A 22,293-nucleotide genomic window follows, 5' to 3' on the forward strand; every position below is an offset into this window, starting at 1 on the left:
TCCCACTGTGTAAACCTGACATCTGTGGAACAGCTGAGCTGTATGATGTGTACAAGGACACAAAACATTATTTACCATCAGATCCCGAGCCCTCCATGTGTTAATCAAGAAACTGCTGCTGTGCTACTTCCATAAATGATGAATAATTTAGGAGCTAAAGCTAAAAGGACAGTTTATTTGTACCATCTTCATGTCAACACATTCAAGAACATCACAGATGAAAGAAACATCTGAGAAAACTTCTACACTACATAAAGCAAGAAAAATAGTTTTTCTTTCAGGTGGTTTCAGAAAAAACAGAAACATCAAACACCTCCAAGACTCTCTTTGAAAGAACTAAAAACCTTTATTCTCATGGTCCAATCATGAGTGAACTCCCCGATGAAGCCTTGTGTGCTAAAACATGTCAGAGTTTTAAAGGTTAAACATGAGTTTCCAAAACGTTTTGCTGGAGAACAATGAACTATTTGACTGAGTTTCAATTATTTACAGACGAGCAAAACCAGGACAGAGAAAAAAGGACAAAACTGACTCAGTAAAACGACAGAAAATAAGATCCCATGTAAATCTGTATTATGTAGAAGTTCAGCCCAGCAACCAGTTCAGTTCAACACAAGTTTAAATGATTCTATCTGAACTCTGTGGAGCCTGATCTCAAGCTTTTTGAGTCTGACACTGAAACCAGAGGATCTTTCTGTCTCTTCAGATTCACTGTGATCCAGTGATGGGAGTGATTATAGTCCCGAGTGATCACGCTGATGTTTGCACAGAGCAGACAATGAGGTGAATGTTTGGGCACATTGGTAACAGTGAAACAGTTTATTAGTAACGTGGGATCGTTTGTGTTTGGAGTATGAACTGAGATTCCTGAAGCTCTTGTCACACTGGTCACAGCTGTAGTTTCCTTCCATGTGTGTACGTTCATGCCTGTTACGATTACCTGAATGTGAGAAGCTTTTGTCACAGTGTCTGCACTTGTATGGTTTCTCTCCTGTGTGGACTCGTTTGTGTGATTTAAGTTTACATGCAGAGGTGAAGGATGACCCACACTGATCACAGAGGTGCTTTTTAACCCCACTGTGAATCAGTTCATGTTGTTTTAACTCAGTTGGTGTGGTGAAGCTTCTCCCACATTCTTTGCAGTATTGCAGTTTGTCTCCAGTGTGTCTACGTTGATGTCTTTTTAGGTTCGGTTGCCAACTGAAAGTTTTTCCACAGAGGCCACAATGAAAGTCTTTCCCACCACCACAGTGATGACAGGGTTGAGAACTGGATCCATCTGTGTCGCTCTGCTTCTAAACAAAGACACAAAGACAGTGTAAGTCAGTCCTTCAACACTTTTATCCTGAACGTCGCCTGAAATAAAGAGCATCTCTGCAGACGTCCAATTACATTTGACTGTTTCAGTTAACACACTCAGTTTACTGGGCTGCAATAACTACAATACTACCACCATAATACTACAGTAATACTAAAATCATAACTGACATGAAAATCTGAATAATCACTCAGAGCTGCTTTTCCATGCAGTAGAATTGCTAACATGCTAACACAGTTTAATGAGCAGAGTTGTTCCAAACAGTCAGGCTAAAATGACAAGATAACAATATAAATACATACCTCACAGTAACTGCACTTGTAGAGTCTCTTTCTGGTGTGGATCTGTTGGTGTTCTCTCAGGTTACGTGGAGATTTAAAAGTCTTCTCACACAGGTCACATTTATAAGGTCGTCCCTCAGTGTGGGTAAACATGTGTTGTTGTAACTGTGTGTGAGTTATAAACTGTTTGCCACACTGTTCACAGCAGTACACATCATGTCTGGTGTGAATGCGTAGGTGTATATTTCGGTTCCCTCTCCGGCTGAAAGTTTTTCCACAGATGTCACAGCTGTACGCCTTAATTCCAGAGTGGCTAACTAGATGATCCTGTAAGTGGCTACTGCGAGTAAAAGCTCTGCCACACTGATCACAGCTGTACGCTTTAACTCCACTGTGGATGAGTTGGTGTTGTTTTAGGTAACCCTTCGTGGAAAAAGACTTTCCACACAAGTCACAGCTGAACGGTCTCTCTCCAGTGTGGATGACCTGATGCTGTTTTAGATTAGCCTTCAAAGTAAAATCCTTCCCACACTCGTCAGAGGTGCATGTTTTCTCTCCCTTTCTTCTGTGAGGTTTGTCGGCCTCCTGAGAGCGCTGACTTCTCGCTCCATGTTGGTCCTGCAGTGACAGAGATACAAACAGAGGCAGTGAGTGAAATGCAGTCGTGGAACAAACTCAACCTTCAAACTCCCTCCATTAACACTAGTTTTAAACCTGAAGGTGGAGTGTGGCACCAAACACCTTAAAGGTCTCTTATCCCCACCTGCTGGTAGTTCTAACACATTACATCCAACCTGCTGTTAAAAATAATTCATGACTGTTTAAACACTAAAATCATGCCCATCCCTCCTGATTGTACACAGATATATAAAAATGTATACATATATAAATATTTACCAGGTCTATACTTTTTTTTATTTCCTATTGTTGTTCCCTGATTTTTACATATACACATATATATACACACATATATTAAAAAAAAAAAAAGAAAACAAAACAAAACACCCAGCATGCCCCTGCGGGCGGTTTATCCTTCAAGCTCGGGTCCTCTACCAGAGGCCTGGGAGCTTGAGGGTCCTGCGCAGTATCTTAGCTGTTCCCAGGACTGCGCTCTTCTGGACAGAGATTTCCGATGTTGTTCCCGGGATCTGCTGGAGCCACTCGCCTAGCTTGGGAGTCACCGCACCTAGTGCTCCGATTACCACGGGGACCACCGTTACCTTCACCCTCCACATCCTCTCGAGCTCTTCTCTGAGCCCTTGGTATTTCTCCAGCTTCTCGTGTTCCTTCTTCCTGATATTGCTGTCATTCGGAACCGCTACATCGATCACTACGGCCGCCTTCTTCTGTTTGTCTACCACCACTATGTCCGGTTGGTTAGCCACCACCATTTTGTCCGTCTGTATCTGGAAGTCCCACAGGATCTTAGCTCGGTCATTCTCCACCACCCTTGGGGGCATCTCCCATTTTGACCTCGGGACTTCTAGGTTATACTCGGCACAGATGTTCCTGTACACTATGCCGGCCACTTGGTTATGGCGTTCCATGTATGCCTTGCCTGCTAGCATCTTGCACCCTGCTGTTATGTGCTGGATTGTCTCTGGGGCATCTTTACACAGCCTGCACCTGGGGTCTTGCCTGGTGTGATAGACCCCAGCCTCTATGGATCTTGTGCTCAGAGCTTGTTCTTGTGCTGCCATGATTAGTGCCTCTGTGCTGTCTTTCAGTCCAGCTTTGTCCAGCCACTGGTAGGATTTCTGGATATCAGCCACCTCCTCTATCTGCCGGTGGTACATACCGTGCAGGGGCCTGTCCTTCCATGATGGTTCCTCGTCTCCCTCCTCTTTCTTGGGTTTCTGCTGCCTGAGGTATTCACTGAGCACTCGGTCAGTTGGGGCCATCTTCCCAATGTATTCTTGGATGTTCCTTGTCTCATCCTGGACTGTGGTGCTGACACTCACCAGTCCCCGGCCCCCTTCCTTCCGCTTAGCGTACAGCCTCAGGGTGCTGGACTTGGGGTGAAACCCTCCATGCATGGTAAGGAGCTTTCTTGTCTTGATGTCAGTGGCTTCTATCTCCTCCTTTGGCCAGCCTATTACCCCAGCAGGGTACCTGATCACGGGCAGGGCGTACGTGTTGATGGCCCAGATCTTGTTCTTACCATTCAGCTGACTCCTCAGGACTTGCCTGACCCTCTGCAGGTACTTGGTGGTTGCAGCTTTTCTAGCGGCCTCTTCATGGTTCCCATTCGCCTGTGGGATCCCCAGGTACTTGTAACTGTCCTCTATGTCTGCAATGTTGCCTTCTGGTAGTTCAATCCCCTCAGTTCTGACTACCTTCCCTCTCTTTGTTACCATCCGACTACACTTCTCCAGTCCGAACGACATTCCAATGTCATTGCTGTATAGCCTGGTAGTGTGGATCAGTGAATCGATGTCTCGTTCACTCTTGGCATACAGCTTGATGTCATCCATGTACAGGAGGTGGCTGACAACTGCTCCGTTCCGTAGTCGGTATCCGTAGCCAGTCTTGTTAATGATCTCACTGAGGGGGTTCAGGCCTATGCAGAACAGCAGTGGGGACAGAGCATCTCCTTGGTAGATCCCGCACTTGATGGTGACTTGTGCTATGGGCTTGGAGTTGGCCTCTAGTGTTGTACGCCACATCCCCATTGAGTTCCTGATGAAGGCTCTTAGGGTCCCATTGATCTTGTACAATTCTAGGCATTCCAGTATCCAGCTGTGGGGCATTGAGTCATAGGCCTTCTTGTAATCAATCCAGGCAGTGCACAGGTTGGTCAGTATATATAAGGGGTGCAACGATACACAAAATTCACGGTTCGGTTCGATACTTTGGTGTCACGGTTCGATATTTTTTCGATACAAAAAAAATGTTCATGCCTTTTTAATTTGTCATTTATTAAAATTATAAATATATATTTTAACTCAAAAGTACAGTTTTTAAATTTAACCCTAACCCTTGTGCGTGTTTTTTATTTTGACAGCGAATGCGCACCTGCGGACCACTTATGTGCAGCCCTGGTTATTTAGCTCGTCATATTGCAGCCACAGAAATTCTTTTGTCCATGAAACCATAAAGCTGCACTTTCTTTTTGCCTTATAGTCTGATTTGTCATAACTTCTCCGTTTTGCGGTAAGCTTTTCTTTGGCTGTCAGTTCTTCACCCTGACCTGTCTTATTTGGCTCAGCAGAACTAAAATATATATCCTGCTGCTTTTACACACGCACTCACATAAGCTCAGCGATTCTCTGCGCGATCAACCTCTCACATGTTTAAGCTTGCTGCGGGAGATTTCACTTGTCATGTTTGCGTAGTAAGCTAACGATTAATAAGACGATGTCAGAGGAATTGGTGCACAGATTATCATCACTCACAGATCAGTGCTGTCGCTCTCTATACACAGTTCGCGCGATTGCAAAGTGAAAGCAAAAAAACGAGCGCAAATTCAAACGCGATTTCAATATGTCACATATTGACAGTGGCTCACCGATGCCAATGACATAATTACCCAGCTACATTTCTGAAAGAATGCAAAAGCATTGACATATATTTTTCCTTCCTACAATAGCCCGACGGGCAGGGAAGAGATAGATTTTGGTAGCCCGACTGAAAAAAATCGCTAGCCCCAGGACGTCGGGCTAGCGATATTGCGAGCCCTGTATCTGATTGAGGAATCACTCATCTTTGGAAAAGAGAGTTTATTACAGAGAAATGGCTCTTTCCAAAATAAAAGCTATACTATCCGCTTCTTCTGGGCTATATTCTCAGCAGCATAAGGAGAATCATGTGCTAACAGCTGTCTAAATGACTCGGCTAAAGTTAGTAGCATGCTTGTTGTTTTGGTCTTTGCACTAGGATGATGTCGGCGTAAATGTGCAGTCATATTCGTTGTGTTCCCACTAGTGCTTTCAGGTTAATCTCGTTGAAATGACCTTAACGCCACAACACGGCAAATCTCCGTTAACGAGCTACCGCCGATCGCCCCGTGCATGGGGCTAGACGGCCAACACGTTAACGAGCTAACTGCGCTAACACACTAGTTCCCACCCATGTAATTGAGCATTGCATGGCACATCCAACATACTGTTTTACTTTAGTCCATGACTCGCTTACCTTCAGGGTCATACGTCACATGAAAACCAAAATAATTCCAAACGCCAGATCTGAATGAGGGTGGGGGAGGTCCATGTTGCAAGGAGAGCTTAACTTCTGTCTCGCTAGCTTGCCCTGCGCTCTTCCTTCTGACATGCTGTCTGTGTTGAGCGCTCAGTGGATCTGCGCTCGACAGTGCAGCCTAGGCGGAGTAGTCGAACGCAGATTCACTGAGCGCTCAACACAGACAGCATCGTCAGAAGGAAAGTTGATAAAATAAATTACAAATTTTGTATTGTTCGATACATATGTGTACCGAACCGAAAGCACTGTATCGAACGGTTCAATATCGATACGAATATCGTTGCACCCCTAATATATATATATATATATTTTTTTTTTTTTTAATTATTTTTAGATGTTTACAAGTATTTACGGCTCCCAGTGTTTCCTTTTCCTTAGAAACTGGGTCCAAATGGCTCTTTGGGTTTTAAAGGTTGTTGATGCTTGTGCTAGATGACAAATCTTCAGTATGTTACGCTTTCCGCCACCCAACACATCCCTATACCGTTTGGAATGAATCTACACATGTACGTTTACTGTAATCGTTTTGGAAAACACTATCTAACATGATTAAGGTGGTGCTTGTGTTAGGGATCAGGTTATGGTCATAGCTGGAATACACAGCTGGAACGTGTATTACTGCCGGCAGCGCCAATCTATTGCTTTCCATCCACAACCCGGTGCATATCATAGGAATACAGAAGGTTAACTTTTGCGTGCCTGAGGAACGCCTCGGGATGTGACAAATCGTCGGTATGTTACGCTGTCGAATGAGAACAAGGTCGACACACAGGACAGGAGAGGAAGAGGGGGGTTAGGTTTAAAGGTAAGGACTGCTCAGTGGGATTTGATTAATATACATGTCTGTACATGTGACATTGTTTTTTCAGGTTGTAAAACTTGTTGCAAAACAATCTGAGGCAGACTAACTGTGTTATTTAAAGACTGCATGAAGATCCTCTGCAGGTTAGTGCAGGATAAACAGGTTCGTTTGCTGAACTGTGATGGATTTAAAGTAAAGAACAGTGTGTGACTGGTGCACAGTGACTGTGGTGCTCATGTCACAGTTAGATTACATCAAGTGTAGCAGAGATTCATTTAAACTGAAGCTCATGATGCTGACATTCATTCACTGAGTTCCACCTTCATACCAACAGTATAGTGTCTAATATAAAGACAGTGTACTGTCAGTGTAGAGGATGGAAATCAGCCAGGACAGCTCATGAAACATCTGCTGACATCTGGTTGAATTCAGTTGTGTACATCCACAGAGAGCAGCAGGTCAGCTGATCACAGCCTGTACTTTAAGAAAATCTACTGGAGCTCTCAACAGAAATTATTGTGAGCTGTGATTCTTTTCCCCACGCTGAGCCACTACAGCTGATTTTAGGGTTCCCACCTGCTCAATCCCACTTTAACCTCTTCCCTGCTCATGTTCCTGTTTAGAGGCAAAGTCACCCTCTACAGTGTAGGCATTGTATTATTACATTATTAAAACATTACATTACATTAATATAGCACAAGGATCAATAAGTTTTGCGTAAAATATATATCAGTACTTCAGCTTTTAATGGAGTTTTAGTTATCACTAGTATCTGTCACCTTCTGTGTTGAGCTCATTGTTTCCTCTGTAGTGACTCAGCTGAGTCCAGATGGCTGAAAATGTTCCTCTGCTGCTCCGTCAGACTCTTCTCCTCCTGCTGATCAGCTGGGACACAAAACAGATCTTTGTTAGGCTCCACACTGCACTGAAGAGTCAAAGTGTCTCATATGGTCATCTGACAGCACAAAGAACAAACTTTAGCTTCCCCAAGAGGGCAACTTGTTTGAAACAAACACAAAAGGTTTAAGCACCAATACCAAATTTAGCAGTATGGCACAGCAGTACCAGGAGAGACTGAGGCCTGTTATTAGAATCAAATGCCCACAGGGTTCGTACGCCTTTTTCAGGGTCAAATTCAAGCACTTTCTAAGCACTTTCAAGGTCCCTTTTCAAGCTTTTCCAGCGAACCCTGTGCCCAGTGGGCAGACACAACTTTGCGCCAATAAGATTAAGGCAGCTGTGTTTTAATATAAATAAATGGATTTCATTATAGCACTTTTCCGCCAACATACGCTGTTTTCCTCTTTCTGGGGCAAAGTGGGCGATAAACAAAGAAATGCTCGGTATGTCCGATGGCCAGTCCAGCTGAATTGTACAATACTGATACTTGAGAGTGCGCGTGTGCGATGCAAGCACGTGTAGAGTGTGTGTTGAGCGCGTGATCAGTAGTGACAAAAACAATTCACAAAGCGTGACCATACTATACTCGTGGCTCACTTCTAATCTATTGTTTTGCACACTTATACACATACCCAGCTGTTTAGCTACACTCTAGAGCCTCGCCTTTAACGGTCTTCTCCCGCCCGCTCTCACAGAGAGGAGCAGAAAACTTCATTCAGAAAACTTCATAAAGCTCAAGACTGACTGAACTCAGATCAAACTTACCTTGGCACTTACTTTTAGATGGGAGAGGGAAAAACTGAGAAACAAACAGCAATGAAACGGGAACTCTGTGGCTTCTTCTTCGTCGTTGTCGTGTTCGTCGTCTTCTTCTTCTTTTTGGCGGTCAGCGCTTTAAGGTACATTATCACCACCTGCTGGACTGGATGGTCATCCATTGTCCACAGACCCTTGGAAGTTTCTGTTCAGATTAAAAATGGAATTCAAGGATCTCGTGACTTGGGTTTGTGGCTTTCACTGTTTACTCTTTAATTTTCTGCCACGTGTAGCAAACCCCACAGCTCAAATCAATGAAGAATTTAGTATTTTTAAGATGTTCTTCGCAGCATTGCTGCAAACAACATACATAGCTGCAACCAGCAGCTATGTAGGCCTAAAATGTGGTCCAAACATGTGAAACAGGTTTACCACCAGAAGAAACAGACTGTAAATAAAAGACTGCGAAAATGAAAAAAATCTTACTCTGACTTTGGATTGCAACCACATTCCCATTTGTCTCTTTAGTCTTTTATTTATGGCTCCAATTATTTGTAACAATGTAACATGTAACAGTCCTGAACTCTGTAATTAACAAATGTGGCATTTTATCTTGAACGACTGAAATGGCTCCTTCAACTTGTAGCTTGAGATTTTTCACAAGCCTCCTTCTGATCAGAAAGTTTGTGTGGTCAGTTGTTTTTGTGTGTTTATCATACTGTAGGCATTTGTCACTCTTTTGAGACAGTTTTCTCGCCACATAAGTTCCTTGAATGCCTCACACACAGCTGCAGGACATTTAGCTAGCATCGGCTTTCAAGATATTCTTTCATACATTCTTCTGTCGTGTTTCATGTATTTGCTCCAACATTCAACATTGCTAAAACTGCATTGTTTCTGTGGCTTGTTGGTCTGGGTAATGATTGGGTGTGCAAGCTCCCGGGTTCAGCTCCTGGACAAGCCCATGTGGTGTTATATGAACCCTATAAAGACATTTGGTAGAGATATAATAACAACTTTCCAAAAATCTCAGCCAATTAATTCTCTCTATGAATATAATTAACAAATAAATTCTGCTGATGTGTTAATCCACAGCAGCTGGATAATAAAGTTTACTGTGTGAGCCATCTCACTTCATCTTTATTCCACCTTACAGGAAGCGTCTGCGTCTCAGCTTGAAAGTTTTTTTTGTTTTGTTTTTTTAATGCACCTATTTATTTTATTTTACTATGGAAATTAAAACTCATCAGATTAAAAAACCTCAAGCAAAACAATCAATAAAGCTGCATAAACTGGTAACATATACACAAACAAACAAATACATACATTAAGTACATTAAATACAGGCCATAAAAATTAGAAACTAAAACGACCAAAACTTCAGAATCTATAAAGAAGGAAAACTTGAACATGATGAAAAGTGATGAAAAGTGTCTAATGACAGAAAAAAACATAATAATATTCAGGTCAAACATTTGCAGGCTGAAATAGCTGCATCCAAGTCATTCAAGTTGAAAATCTCCTTAAGTCTATTAAGTGAGATCAGCTCATTCAGTTTTTGTTGATTTCAGCTGATTTCAAGAGGAAGGAGCTGCAAATCTGAACACTCTTTTTTCCCAACATAACTCTTTTGACACTGAGTTGGTAGTGGGGTATGTTCCTACACCTTTCATGACAACTATCCTCAGCCACATATTCCTGGATATGTATAATGACACCATCAACTTCCCATTTCACCATCATTGGCTTCTTTGATGTGACTTAGTGTTGACTCTGTGTACCTGTGAAACTCCATGACATTGGGTAAGAGGGCTTTATCATGTTATATGTGAGAGAATTTAGAGTAACAGTAGTCGAACATGCCAAATCACTCCACAGCTTACTGCCATTCCCCGGCTGTAACCTGCATATGCATCACATTAAACCTAAATCCTGTACCATAGCCACATGATGGGCATGAAGATGAGGTTCATGTTGCCAGATAGCTTCATCCCCACAAACATAAACATTCTTCAAAAAACAAAGGTTGTAAATATTTGCTGTATTTACAAGCATGTGCAAACAAACAAGACAATAATAAAAGAAAAATATATCAACATTTTACAAATGATACACTGAATGTAAAAACCAAATATGAGCACAACTCCACATGTACAATTGTCACTGCATATAAACATGACAGATGACATATTATAAGAAGTATAAACATATAATATACAATATGATCTGAAGCTGGTACTGGTGTATTTAAATTCCTTTTCTTTAGGCTCACATACACATTACTGCTTACCCTAATCATCTCATACAAGATGCTACTTACTTTTTGTGCAGTATTTACCTTAACATGCACTATGGTATAATAGCCCACTCACTTCTATAGTGCTGGTGATGTAGACAATAATGTCAGTTGATATGTAAAACTAGGAGAAGTAGACCACAAATGGGAGATATCGAGTGCTGGGAACACATTCTGTCTGATATTATTAATCTATCAGATTCTTGAATGTTTTATGTACTTAAGCCACAGTTAGAGAGTGAAACAGAGACTGACACTGGCTGAAATGTGTAGTAAATATTTTATTTTGAACTTTTATGAAGAAATACAAACTTTGAACTTTGAACTCTGGGCTGGTTTACTGTGTGTAATATTGCAAAGCACACTTTGCCTTTGTCAAGCAAACAACAACAATCACACACGCACACACAAACGTATAAAAACGATCACACAAAGAGGGACACAGAGGATGGAGACACAAGAGGAACCTAATGGACAAGGACCCAGAAAGGGAAAATCTACCACCATTCGCAAACGTCGTGTCGATTATTATACAGCAATAAAAAAGTTAATCCAGATACACACTTCAAATGTGAATTTGCATTTCATCTCATGTTTTCCATCGTTTGTTTTTTTTTAAAAAAAAAAACACTAGTGCTGTAATATCAATTCAAATTAGAATAAAAAAAATAAAGAGACGTACGAAACACTGTGGATGTGCTTTAATGTACTAGAAATACTACTCACCATCAGTTACAAATGAAAGAAATGAACAAAAGCTCGTTTTTGTCACGGGCCGGTATTTTGAGTTTTATGCCCGTTTGTATTATGTTCTGGTTTGTATAGTAGAGACTTAAACCTTCAGTTAGTTCTATGGTTGTGTTCTCTGTTTCCCTGTTTAGTTTTATCTATTTAGGTTACTCTCATGTCTGTGTCTCCCCACTATGTTTGTAGCATCGTGTCTTCAGCGTGTGTTTGTTGTGTCCTCTGGGTTTAAGTCTCCCTCACCTTTGTGTGTCCCTGTTATGTCTTTGTGTCTCGTCTGCCTGTTCCGTCCTTATGTTGTTGTTTTTTTGCCTGTCCCTTTTGGCTCTTTTGCCATCAGAATTATTGTCTAAAGGCAAAGAAAGATGCCCAACGGATTTACTTTACCAAATTGACCATCCCAGCCTTGCCATAATGGTCCATTTGATTCACCTTTTATTGTTTATTTTATTTTCACTTGCTGAATATGGGACAGACTTGACTGGAGGAAAGAAGGGGAGAAAGAAAGAGGGAAAGAGAAACAGCTGAGAAGAGGGACGGGGGAGAAGGGCAAAAAACAAAAACCAACAGAATGGGCAGGAAAAAAAAAGACAAAAAATGCATATATCGATCACCTGGATCACCTGATGAGAAAGAAAAAAGAAAGCAAGCAGAAGAGAACAAGAGTAATAGAATAAACAACATCACGATGATATATGGGAATATGACAGTAAATACTAAATATTAAACATTATTGTGCAGCACATAAGATCAACAGAACACAGTGTGCTTTGAGGTAGGAGCCAAAAAGGGTGTAGTTTGTGGGTGTGATCACCCGTGTGTACACCTGTGAGCATGGACACGCTTGTTTTTTTAAAAGGTTCCTTCTTGTAATAATCTGCTAGAGGGTGTGGGGGGGCCACAGCCCCATCCACCAGGGCATGAAGCAGGTATGGAGGAGATCAAAACTCCAGACATCCAGAGGCCCCCAGAACACAAGAGACCAAGGAAGACCAACAGAGGGGCAGCCGCACCACTGTCCCAGAAAGAGCTGAGGAGAGTCCCAGATGAGGGCTCACTCAGCAGCCGCGGAGCAGAAGCCAGGGGGAGTTGCAGTGACGCGCCCGTGAGCTCCGCCGGCAGCCAGCTGTGCCTGAGTGACCGAGCCCCAGGCCGAGAGGCCGGGGGCACCCCACCTCCGAAGTGGCCCGAGCGAGCCCCAGGCTCCAGGCCCCGATAAGCGGCCGCCAAGGAGTGAGCCGGCGTGTACCTGGACGCCCACCCCCAGACATAAAGAACCACCAACGCACCGATGTCTGAGGGCATCTGCCACTGGCAGGGGAAGTGGTGGTGGGGGGAGATAGGCCTCCAAACCTTGGAGGGCCTGAGATGTCCCCAGAGAGGTGGTGTCTGATACCCAACCTGACATATAGACACAGACATACAGGCACACACAGATACAAACATCCATTCCCCCCCTCATGCTCTCATATGCACTCACTCCACACTCAACCAACGTGCAGACAGACATAAAGAGACGCTGTACACACGATCACACTCCCCAAGCGTACTCTACAAACCGGGTCTAGGTACCCTTGCCCCTGGAGGGGGGAACTGCACCCAGACCCAGGTGGTGTTACCCTTTTCCCTGCGGTGGGGAGAGGCAGACCGCCCCGACTCCGCAGCAGCAGGGAGGCCCCACACTCCAGACCGCAGTCGGATGGCCAACTCCTCCTCCTAGCCCCCCCGCTCCAGCAGGTCGCAGAGAATGGGGGTGAGAGAAGACTCCAAACCTCCCTCCAACCACTCATATGTAGTGTTGATGCATGTGTGTTCTAAGGTGCATTTAAAACCCAGGAGGGCTTGGAGCTACCTGCCAGAGAGCAGCAGGTAAGCGCATGGTCCCTCCTGCTAGCCCTCAATGTCTACGTGTATTTAAAATTGAGAGGTGGGCAACGACGCCAGGGGTGAGGTGTACACCCTGATGGTACTTTGGATTCCGTGTATCGTTCCCACCCCCAAGATCCTATATGTATGTGTAATGAGAGTGTGAGTAATGTGAATGTCTAAGTTGTGAGATAAAATTGAGGCAGAGGCAGCCAGAAGGGGACAGAGGGGGGGGGTAGCCTCCTCTGTCCCCTGGTGACATACCCCTACTCCAAGGCCCTGCATGTGTGGGTGGTTGTGGTGGAGCGGGAAGAGGGAGGCAGCTAGAGATGGGGAGGGAAGGAAGGGAGGGGCAAGTGACCCCTCCCTGGGGCCAGCTCCCCCGCTGACCCCAGTAGGCACCCCCATACTCCGCGACCCGCCAGGGAAAGGGGGCCCAGGCCCATCCAGACCGGGGCTCAGTGCAGCAGCGCCTCCCGGCCCCACAGAGCCCGGGACAGTCCACCCAACCCCACCACAGAGAAAACTGCACCCACCCCACCATCCACTCATCTTCCAGACTACATAAGACAATAAACACCCAGGCTGAGATCTTCCTCCACCTCTCCTGTATCTCCCCTTCCTGCAGAGAGAGTTCCTGAAGAGAGGAAAGCTCCGTCCTTACGTTATCCTCCCTGTGTTTCATTCCATGTCTGTCATGTGTATCCATGTATATTTCCCCAGCTAATCTTGTCTCTCCCTCTCTCTCTCGTGTCCCCTCGACCCCTGTGTCAAATTCGTGTTGTCACAGTCTATGTCTCACTATCTCCTGATTACATTTTTACAAATATATTTTACAAATATAAATACACAATGTATTGACAACCACTGCACATGTAAGAAAAATCCACAGATACATAAATCAGCAGTCATATTGCAGTGTGTGTTAGAGAGAGAGAGAGAGAGAGAGTGAGAGAGCGAGAGAGAGCCCCCAGGAGCCAGAGGCATCCAGAGATGGATGCACATACAAACAGATGAAGTTTACTAAAGAACAAAACATGAACATACAGAACCAGGGGTAAAAAAATAATAATAATTATATGAGTATGCGAAAAAAATTCACATACATATACTGTATATGTGAATTTTTGAGGCTCTCAGAACAATAGAACTTTTTTGTTGGTTGAGTCTGATATTGATTGTATGTACAATTCCATATCCTTATAAAAAGGCAGAAATATGGTGTTTTATTAATAAACTTACATTTATGAATAAAATATTTAGCTAAAAGTATTAACAATTTTTTTTTATAAAAAAAACATTTATCATTCTTCCTGGAGAACTTAAAGAAACAGAATAAAAACATTTTCCCATCATTAAGAAAACTCCCTTAAAATATGGACATTAACAAAACTGCTAAATTCCTTCCAGAATCTCTGTGTAGAGGAACAGTACCAAAAAAGATGTGCCACACTTTCTGGATGATCCCCACAGAAAGTTCAATTAGTATTTATGTAGTGACTGGCTGGTTTAACATTTATGAAGAATTTTACATGAGATTTCCTTCACCTTGTTTACAATTAGATATTTATGGGATCATCCAGACGGTCTTCCAGGTGATATCTGGAACATGTCGGTTCCAGTAAGATATTATATATATGGGAGAGACACGATATCTTCTTGGAATAAACTACGTATTCTCTTATTGCTGTTACCAAGTTCCTGTGAAAAGCAGATTTTTCCCACTGCTGACTCAGCTGGATCAGGGAGAGTGACTGAGGTAGATATTGAACTGTCAGTGTTTTTATATAACATTAAAGTACCTGAGGGTATGGCACCAAGCACCATTGAGAATTCCCAAACACTGATGGGAAAATTATATAGTGTAAGGAATTCATTGTAAGTAAGTAGTGCTCCCTCTTTATTAACCAGCTGAGCCAAGGTCAAGGTAACTTTATTTATACCCATAGGCAAGGTAAATTTTCTTTACAGAAAAAATGACAGCATTTGGCATCCCTTTAAAAACACACATACCTAGTAAAGATATAAACCTCACTGTGGCACATATGTAGTAATTTTAATATTTCGAATCAAAAACAGTTCTTATTTAATTCAGTGACAGAAACGGGGACAAAGCTATTTTTATAACGCTTTGTCCTGCATCTCGGAAATAGAAACCTCTGTCCTGAGGGAAGAAGCTGAAATTCACCCCTTAGAGGATGGGAACCATTTTTAAGGATTGATAAAGCCATCCTCTGTACCTCCTTAGAGTACAGGGAGGCTAAACAAGACTGTGGCTCACCTATCAGACGACTGGACCATCTCACTATCTGATTTAGAGAGTTTTGCTCTGTGACAGAGGTCTGACGAAACCATGCCACCAAACAAAAGGATAAAACAGACTCAATAAAAGAATGATAAAACAAAGTTAAAATTTTTTGGTCAATGTGGAAATGAGCAAGTTTCCTAAGACAATAAAGGTGCTGGTGACCCTTTTTACAAACTGATTTGCAATTTTGATCAAAGTTCAGTTTTTCATTGATTATGGTCCCAAGATATTTATATGATTGTACTTGCTCTATTTTCTGACCTTTAATTAAAGTGACTGCATGCCCATTTTGTTGTTTCCTAAAATCAATCACCATATCTTTTGTTTTAGATATGTTCAGCTGGATATAAGACTCCTCACACCACTGAACAAAGTCATCAATGACTGGACCGTGGTTAGTTTCACCCTCTTTCAGTAAGCTGACAATAACAGAGTCATCTGCATATTTAATGATGGCCCTGTTTTCACATCTGCTCTGACACATGTTTGTATAGAGAATGAATAATAAGGGAGATAAAACAGACTCAATAAAAGAATGATAAAACAAAGTTAAAATTTTTTTGGTTTGGAGCTTGCAATGCGTCCTGTCACGAGGGAGGGGAGAGAGACACCAATGATCCTCTCTGCAGCTCTCACTATGCGTTGGAGGGTTCCTCCAACGCATAGTGAGAGCTGCAGAGAGGATCATTGGTGTCTCTCTCCCCTCCCTCCAGGACATTTACAGCACCCGTCTCACTAAAAAAGCCCTTTGCATAGCGGCCAATCCCACGCACCCAATGCAAAGCTTCTTCAAGCTGCTGCCGTCAGGGAGGAGACTGCGGAGTCTCCAGGCCAGGACCAGCAGACTGAAGGACAGCTTCATCCATCAGGCTGTCAGGAAGCTTAACTCCCTCCCGATTCTGCCCCCCTCTCCCCTCTTCTCCACCACGGTCTCACTGAACTCTGTCACACACACACACACACACACACACACACACACACACACACACACACACACACACACACTCACTCTCTGACGCACTCACTGGCCTGCTCCAGTCACTTTGTGGAGCATTGGACTGCCATTACCTCATAAGACTTTGTCTGTCACACTATCTTTTATCGTACATTACTAAATCTCCATCTGCACTATTTGCCTATTTGCACTACTCTGTCTGGTTTGCACTCAATGCCATTTACCCTTACCTGAATATTGTATATTGTATATTGTATAGTTTCTTGTTATATGTAAAATTGTATTGTATTTAGAGATGGACCGATCCGATATTACGTATCGGTATCGGTCCGATACTGACCTAAATTACTGGATCGGATATCGGAGAAAAATAAAAAATGTAATCCGATCCATTAAATATCACGAAAGCACCTCACAAAACTTGCAACACGCTGTAACTCACCTCAGAACGTTAGCACGTCGGAGCAGTATGCATCACGTGATAGAGCGGCTGTGGCATGCGGGACCTGTCGGTGGTCTGGATAGCATTTGGAGCTTCGCTACCAACCCGGCATGTCATCTCCGACAAAGTTATCCCCGAGAGAAGTAAAGCAAGTGTGTAAGTCCATCTCTGAATGTATGTAAAGCATTCCTGCGTTAAGCTTAACAAGCGACTGCCTCTTCTTGCTGCTACTTCAATCATGAAACTGCTTAATGATCAGCTGATCGGCTTTTCTGTCGCGAGTGAGTCTGTCTCTCTGGTTTGTTTTTGGCCCACTTTGCACCAGAAAGAGGAAACCAGCGGCTGAACAACAGCAGCACGTTTAAGCTTGATAAGCTGTTGTTAGAATTTATTTAATATTACTTTCTACTCGAGGATCTTTTTCTACGTAGCTGATGGCTGGTAACTGTGCAGGGGCGGATCTAGCAAAGTTTAGCCAGGGGGGCCGATAGGGCATTAACAGGGAAAAGGGGGCACAAAGACATACTTTTCTTTCTTATTCTCATTTAAAATGTCTAGCTTTTAATAAATAATTATCTGACACCCAAAGTTTTAATTTGATGTAAAAGGAATAGAAGTCAATTACTGTATATAGTGACTATTAAGTCTAATATATATACCCTAGTAAGCTATAGTACTTTTTCCTTTGAGAGGGTACCATCTGTGCAGTCTGCAATTTTGTTGAAGAAAGATGTTGAATCTATTTAATATTTCTTGAAAAATAATTGATTTCTGTGCATTTTTTTTCACACTGAATCAAATTAAGGTTGATTACATCGATTAACCCTTTACAGCCGATCGGAGCGGGCACGCTCTGTTTTGCGTAACTATTTTTAAATCCCGGTAGCTCTGCAACCAAGTAAGCTAGCGCAATAATTTTTTTTGCATATGAAACTGGAGGAGTTGTACTTACATCTTATGCCATCAGCTTGTCCTAGGTCACAGTTTCCTTCCACATATAGCTTTGCAAAAACTGCATAAAAATCACTTGCAGCAACAAAAACATGATATTCCAGAAACACGCTTCGCCGATCCATCAGCTGTTTGTAACACTTCCTACGTCCATCAGCGCGAACTATCACATGACCGCATGACCTGCCCGAAACCGGAAGTGACGTCATTTTGCGGAAATGTAGTTTTTTACGATCGGGGCCTTATGAGCTTGTGTTTTACTTGTTATGTGTTTTAAAAAGTTATGTTTGACTTTATGACTTTCTGTGTCGTTTCTGGGATGCTTAAGACTCATATTGCACTGCTGGAAATAGTTTATTTTGATGCATATGCTGTTATTTTGCAAATTTGCACTATAATATTTATTTTCGTTTTTCCTGCAGTATATAAAAATTGGTGTATTTCAAAAATAAAACTATGAAGACACTCAAAATAAATTTCCTGTGGTGGGAAACTAGTTTGTGTAACTTTTTTGTATTTACAGTTTTGAGGGATAAGCCTCTTAAATTTCTCTAACTAGAAATATATGTTAAAAAAACAAAAACGATTTTCAATTTTTTTGTAGTTTATTGCACTTTTTTGCAATTTATGTAATTACTATGCACCTAATGCAGACATATTATTAAAGTTTGGGCTATAATGGTTGTATTGATGTATAGCAACTTGAAATGCTCCCAAAAATGGCTCCACAGCATGTAAAAATATAATATAAGCTCTGGCGAACTTGGTTCTATGGTAGGTCTAAAAGGGTTAAGCATCATGAGGTGGAGTGTGAGGGGTGGTTCCCTATTTTTTATTTATTTATTTTTGTTGTTGCTGGGAGTTGGAACCCTATTAGTTAGGTTGCTTAATATTTATGCTAAGTACTCTTTAAAATACCAGAATAGGGAGGATGGTGTAGGTTTAAGTTTATTAGATTGATCAGTATTGCTGAACTATGAAATTTTTTTTTTTTGCATACAGGTATAACAGAATAGCTTTAGTGTAGTTGTTGTTTTAAACTTGAGTATGAACTTATACAAAATGCAGCAAGATATTTAAAAAAACAGTTTTGTTGATTAAAAAACACTATATCGGATTCATATCGGTATCGGCAGATAACCAAATTTATGATATCGGTATCGGACATAAAAAAGTGGTATCGTGCCATCTCTAATTGTATTTATTTAAATTTCTACTTTTTAATTATTTTACTTGCATTTTTTAATCACTCTCTTATATTTAAATGTTTATTTGCTATTCATCTAGGGGTTGAGAGTAACGAAATTTCAATTCTCTGTATGTCCTGTACATGTGGCAGAATTGACAAATAAAGCTGACTTTGACTTTGACTTTGATAAGACGCACCCTTGAGGAGAACCTGTGGAGGAGAACACTGGGTCAGACAGAATCCCATTTATTCTCACTCTTTATGACCTGTTAGTTAAAAAAATCTAAAATCCAGCCCATCAGGTTTTTCCTGATTTCAAACTGTTCTAAAAGTCTTTTAATTAAAATATGGGCCTGTATTGTATTAAAAGCCAAAGAAAAATCAATGAAAAGAAGTCTTGCAAAAGTCCCTTTACTCTCTACATGTTTAAGAATCAGATTTAACAAAGTCAAAAGTGCGTCCTCCACTCCTCTATTGGGCCTATATGCAAACTGCATTGGATCCAGCTGATGTTCAGTCTCTTTCATAATCACATTTCTGATGATTTTTTCAAAGACTTTCATTACAACTGAAGTGAGGGCAACAGGTCTGAAGTCATTTAGAATTTTTGGACGACTAGATTTAGGGACAGGAACCACGACTGCTTCTTTCCAAAGAGAGGGCACATGTTGTGTTTGCAATTTATAAGCATTCTTCACCGATCCGTAACAAAGGTCCAACATTTTATCCCGTCTGGTAGGACAGGATAGATATTGATACAGATTGCCCAAAGTATTTTTAAGAGAGACATGGTTAAAATCCCCCATTATAAAGTTTGGTGCGTCAGGAGAGAGCACCTGCAGCTTCTGCACTACGTCTGAAATGATGCTGCAAGTGGAGGCGTGGTGTGCCCTCGGGTGAATGTAAACTACGGTAATAAAAAGTTGTGGAAACTCACGAGGGAGATAAAAAGGGCGCAGTGACACGGATAAAAGTTCAACATCTGGTGTACAAATACACTCTCTAACACTCACAGCGCTACAGTAACGTTTGTTCACATACAAGCATACTCCCCCTCCTTGAGATTTCCCTGTTACCCGTGCATCCCGATCGCGGCGAAAGGGAGCTCCAAAACCGTCAATTGAAAAATCAGCGTCCTGATCCAGCTCCGTCAGCCATGTCTCAGAAAAAGCCCCATTACACAGCTGAAGTCTTTCTGGAACCTGACGTTTCCCTGGAGTTCATCCAGCTTGTTCCTAAGAGACTGAACATTTCCAAGGATAACAGATTGCAGGGGAAACCGACTGACCTGTTGTCTCCTCAGACGCAATTTAACACCTCCACATCTCCCTCTTTTCCTCTTCCTCTTCTCACTCATTCTGTTAGAGTCTTTATGTATAAAATCCGGCATACATGAGGTGACCTCGCGGGAGTAGAAATCCAACCACAATGAAGAAAAAAGAATCCATGACGTTCTCACTGTTGTGGAGCGTCACTTTGTAAGAAAACTGTCACTTCTTTCAACCAAAACACATGCCAGCGATAGAAACGAAAAGAAACGATAAGAACTTAAAAACTTAGGATGCCAAGCTCTCACTCACTGCCAGTCGCTGCGTGCGCATGCCACCAATAGGATCCCATTTTGGACCCAAGATTCCAGGAAAAGTGATTTATTTTTAAATAAAATATCTCTGTTGTTCCAGATGTATGGAACGCCAGGACTGCCATAATGAATTAATTAAATACACCATTAAATAATTAATTAAATGTGGCAATAATTAATTAAAATTGGAATTAATTAATTAAATAAATAGTTATGACACATGTAATTATTAATTATTGACACATTTAATTAATTATTTATGTATTTCACATTTTAATTAATTATTGACACATTTAATTAATTATTGACACATTTAATTAATTATTTATGTATTTCACATTTTAATTAATTATTGACACATTTAATTAATTATTGACACATTTAATTAATTATTTAATGATATATTTATTTATTTCATTTTGGCAGTCCTGACGCCTGGCTCTCGTCATGAAATAATTTTATCTGTCAGCCTCACCCATCAAACTCAGGGGGCGGGGTTAACGCTGCCCATGCAGCTTCTCTAACATTTGATTGGTTGCCGTGCAAAGTAAGTCAAAACAGGTCGATCCTAGAAAATCGATTGCTTGTGTAGACTTGGGGCAGCCAGTTATCCCAGAATGCAGATCAAATCACAAGCAGCAATGGTGGTGGTGTAGTTTTAAAATACCCCGTTTTTCTGTCACCAGCTACACTTTTAACAGTGTTTTAGCCGCGAATGTCGCGACGTATGTCTGGCCAGGTTGTCAACATAGAACATGCTTGCAAAAGTGCTCAGATGTTTTCAGAGATTTCACTAGCTCTGCTAACAGTTAGCATGCAGAGTGCACCGAGGGGGTTACGTTAACCGGTTTGTTTACATATTCCACTCTCCGTGTTCCACATGTTGCATTCGCAGATTCTCATTTTCACCGAACGATCGTCTCTTTCCGCCTGGTCTTGTGTCTCTGTGCTTCTGTAACATAAAGAACGAGCTGACATTTTTCTCACGAAACCAGCGATCAGCTCAACAGACCCTCAGTTTACCTGCATGCATCCTCCTCCTCATCTGTCAGTTGTTTAACACCTGCTGCTAATTCAAGAAACACGCCTAGTTACCTGGTGATAGTCACAGTTTAACTGGGCAGCCGGTGCTCGATATAACGCAATGTCAGCGCATTTTTCTGCACAAGATAAGTAAATATAGTGTTTTCCCCGAGCGCAGAGCTGCTGGAGCTTGTTTCCTTACAGAGCACTTTATAGGCGAGCCAGCTTCATCAGCGGCTGATGTCCAATCACCGGCACACAGCTTTCAAACCTCAGCTGAGTTTTAGCTCTCAGTGGTTAAACGCTGGACTTCATTCACTCAGGTTCTGTCTGTCGGGTCACGTTTACTTCGCTGTTTTATTTACAACTGAGCAAATCGGTTTGGCTGAGGTTAAAGTTACGTTTCATAACTGCATAGTTTCACAGACGTTTAATGGTTCACTGGCACATGTGTTAGACTGAACTATCATCTAAATATCATCTGTTTTTTAATAGTTATTCAACTGTATTCTAAGCACCAGCTGTCTGTTAGAATGTGATTTTTTTTCTCTCTCTGTTGGCAGAGGTATAAAAATGCGCAGGAAAATCTGACGTGCATGGCGAACTTCACCGACGATATTTAGGGAGGAATAAACACACAAACATAAATGAACCATTTGTCTGTCTCCATAATTGAGAGCATT

The 22,293-nt window shown here is 41.9% G+C and overlaps 2 protein-coding genes across 2 annotated transcripts in view; one reads left to right on the top strand and one right to left on the bottom strand.

The window, feature by feature from the left end:
• The window catches only part of LOC146625327 (uncharacterized), a 120,861-nt gene that overhangs the window by 30,623 nt on the left and 67,945 nt on the right, over window positions 1–22,293 (bottom strand). The window contains exon 7 of the mRNA XM_085362770.1: window positions 1,882–2,133. Coding sequence (XP_085218896.1) covers window positions 1,882–2,133 — 252 coding nt within the window. The remainder of the gene's footprint in view (window positions 1–1,881; window positions 2,134–22,293) is intronic.
• The window catches only part of LOC146625328 (uncharacterized), a 155,623-nt gene that overhangs the window by 19,028 nt on the left and 114,302 nt on the right, over window positions 1–22,293 (top strand). The gene's annotated exons all lie outside the window — the stretch shown is intronic.

Source organism: Diplotaxodon limnothrissa, linkage group LG9 (assembly GCF_057381915.1).
Source record: "Diplotaxodon limnothrissa isolate DT_005_m linkage group LG9, D_limnothrissa_male_GT1.1, whole genome shotgun sequence".
Lineage (NCBI taxonomy): Eukaryota > Metazoa > Chordata > Actinopteri > Cichliformes > Cichlidae > Diplotaxodon > Diplotaxodon limnothrissa.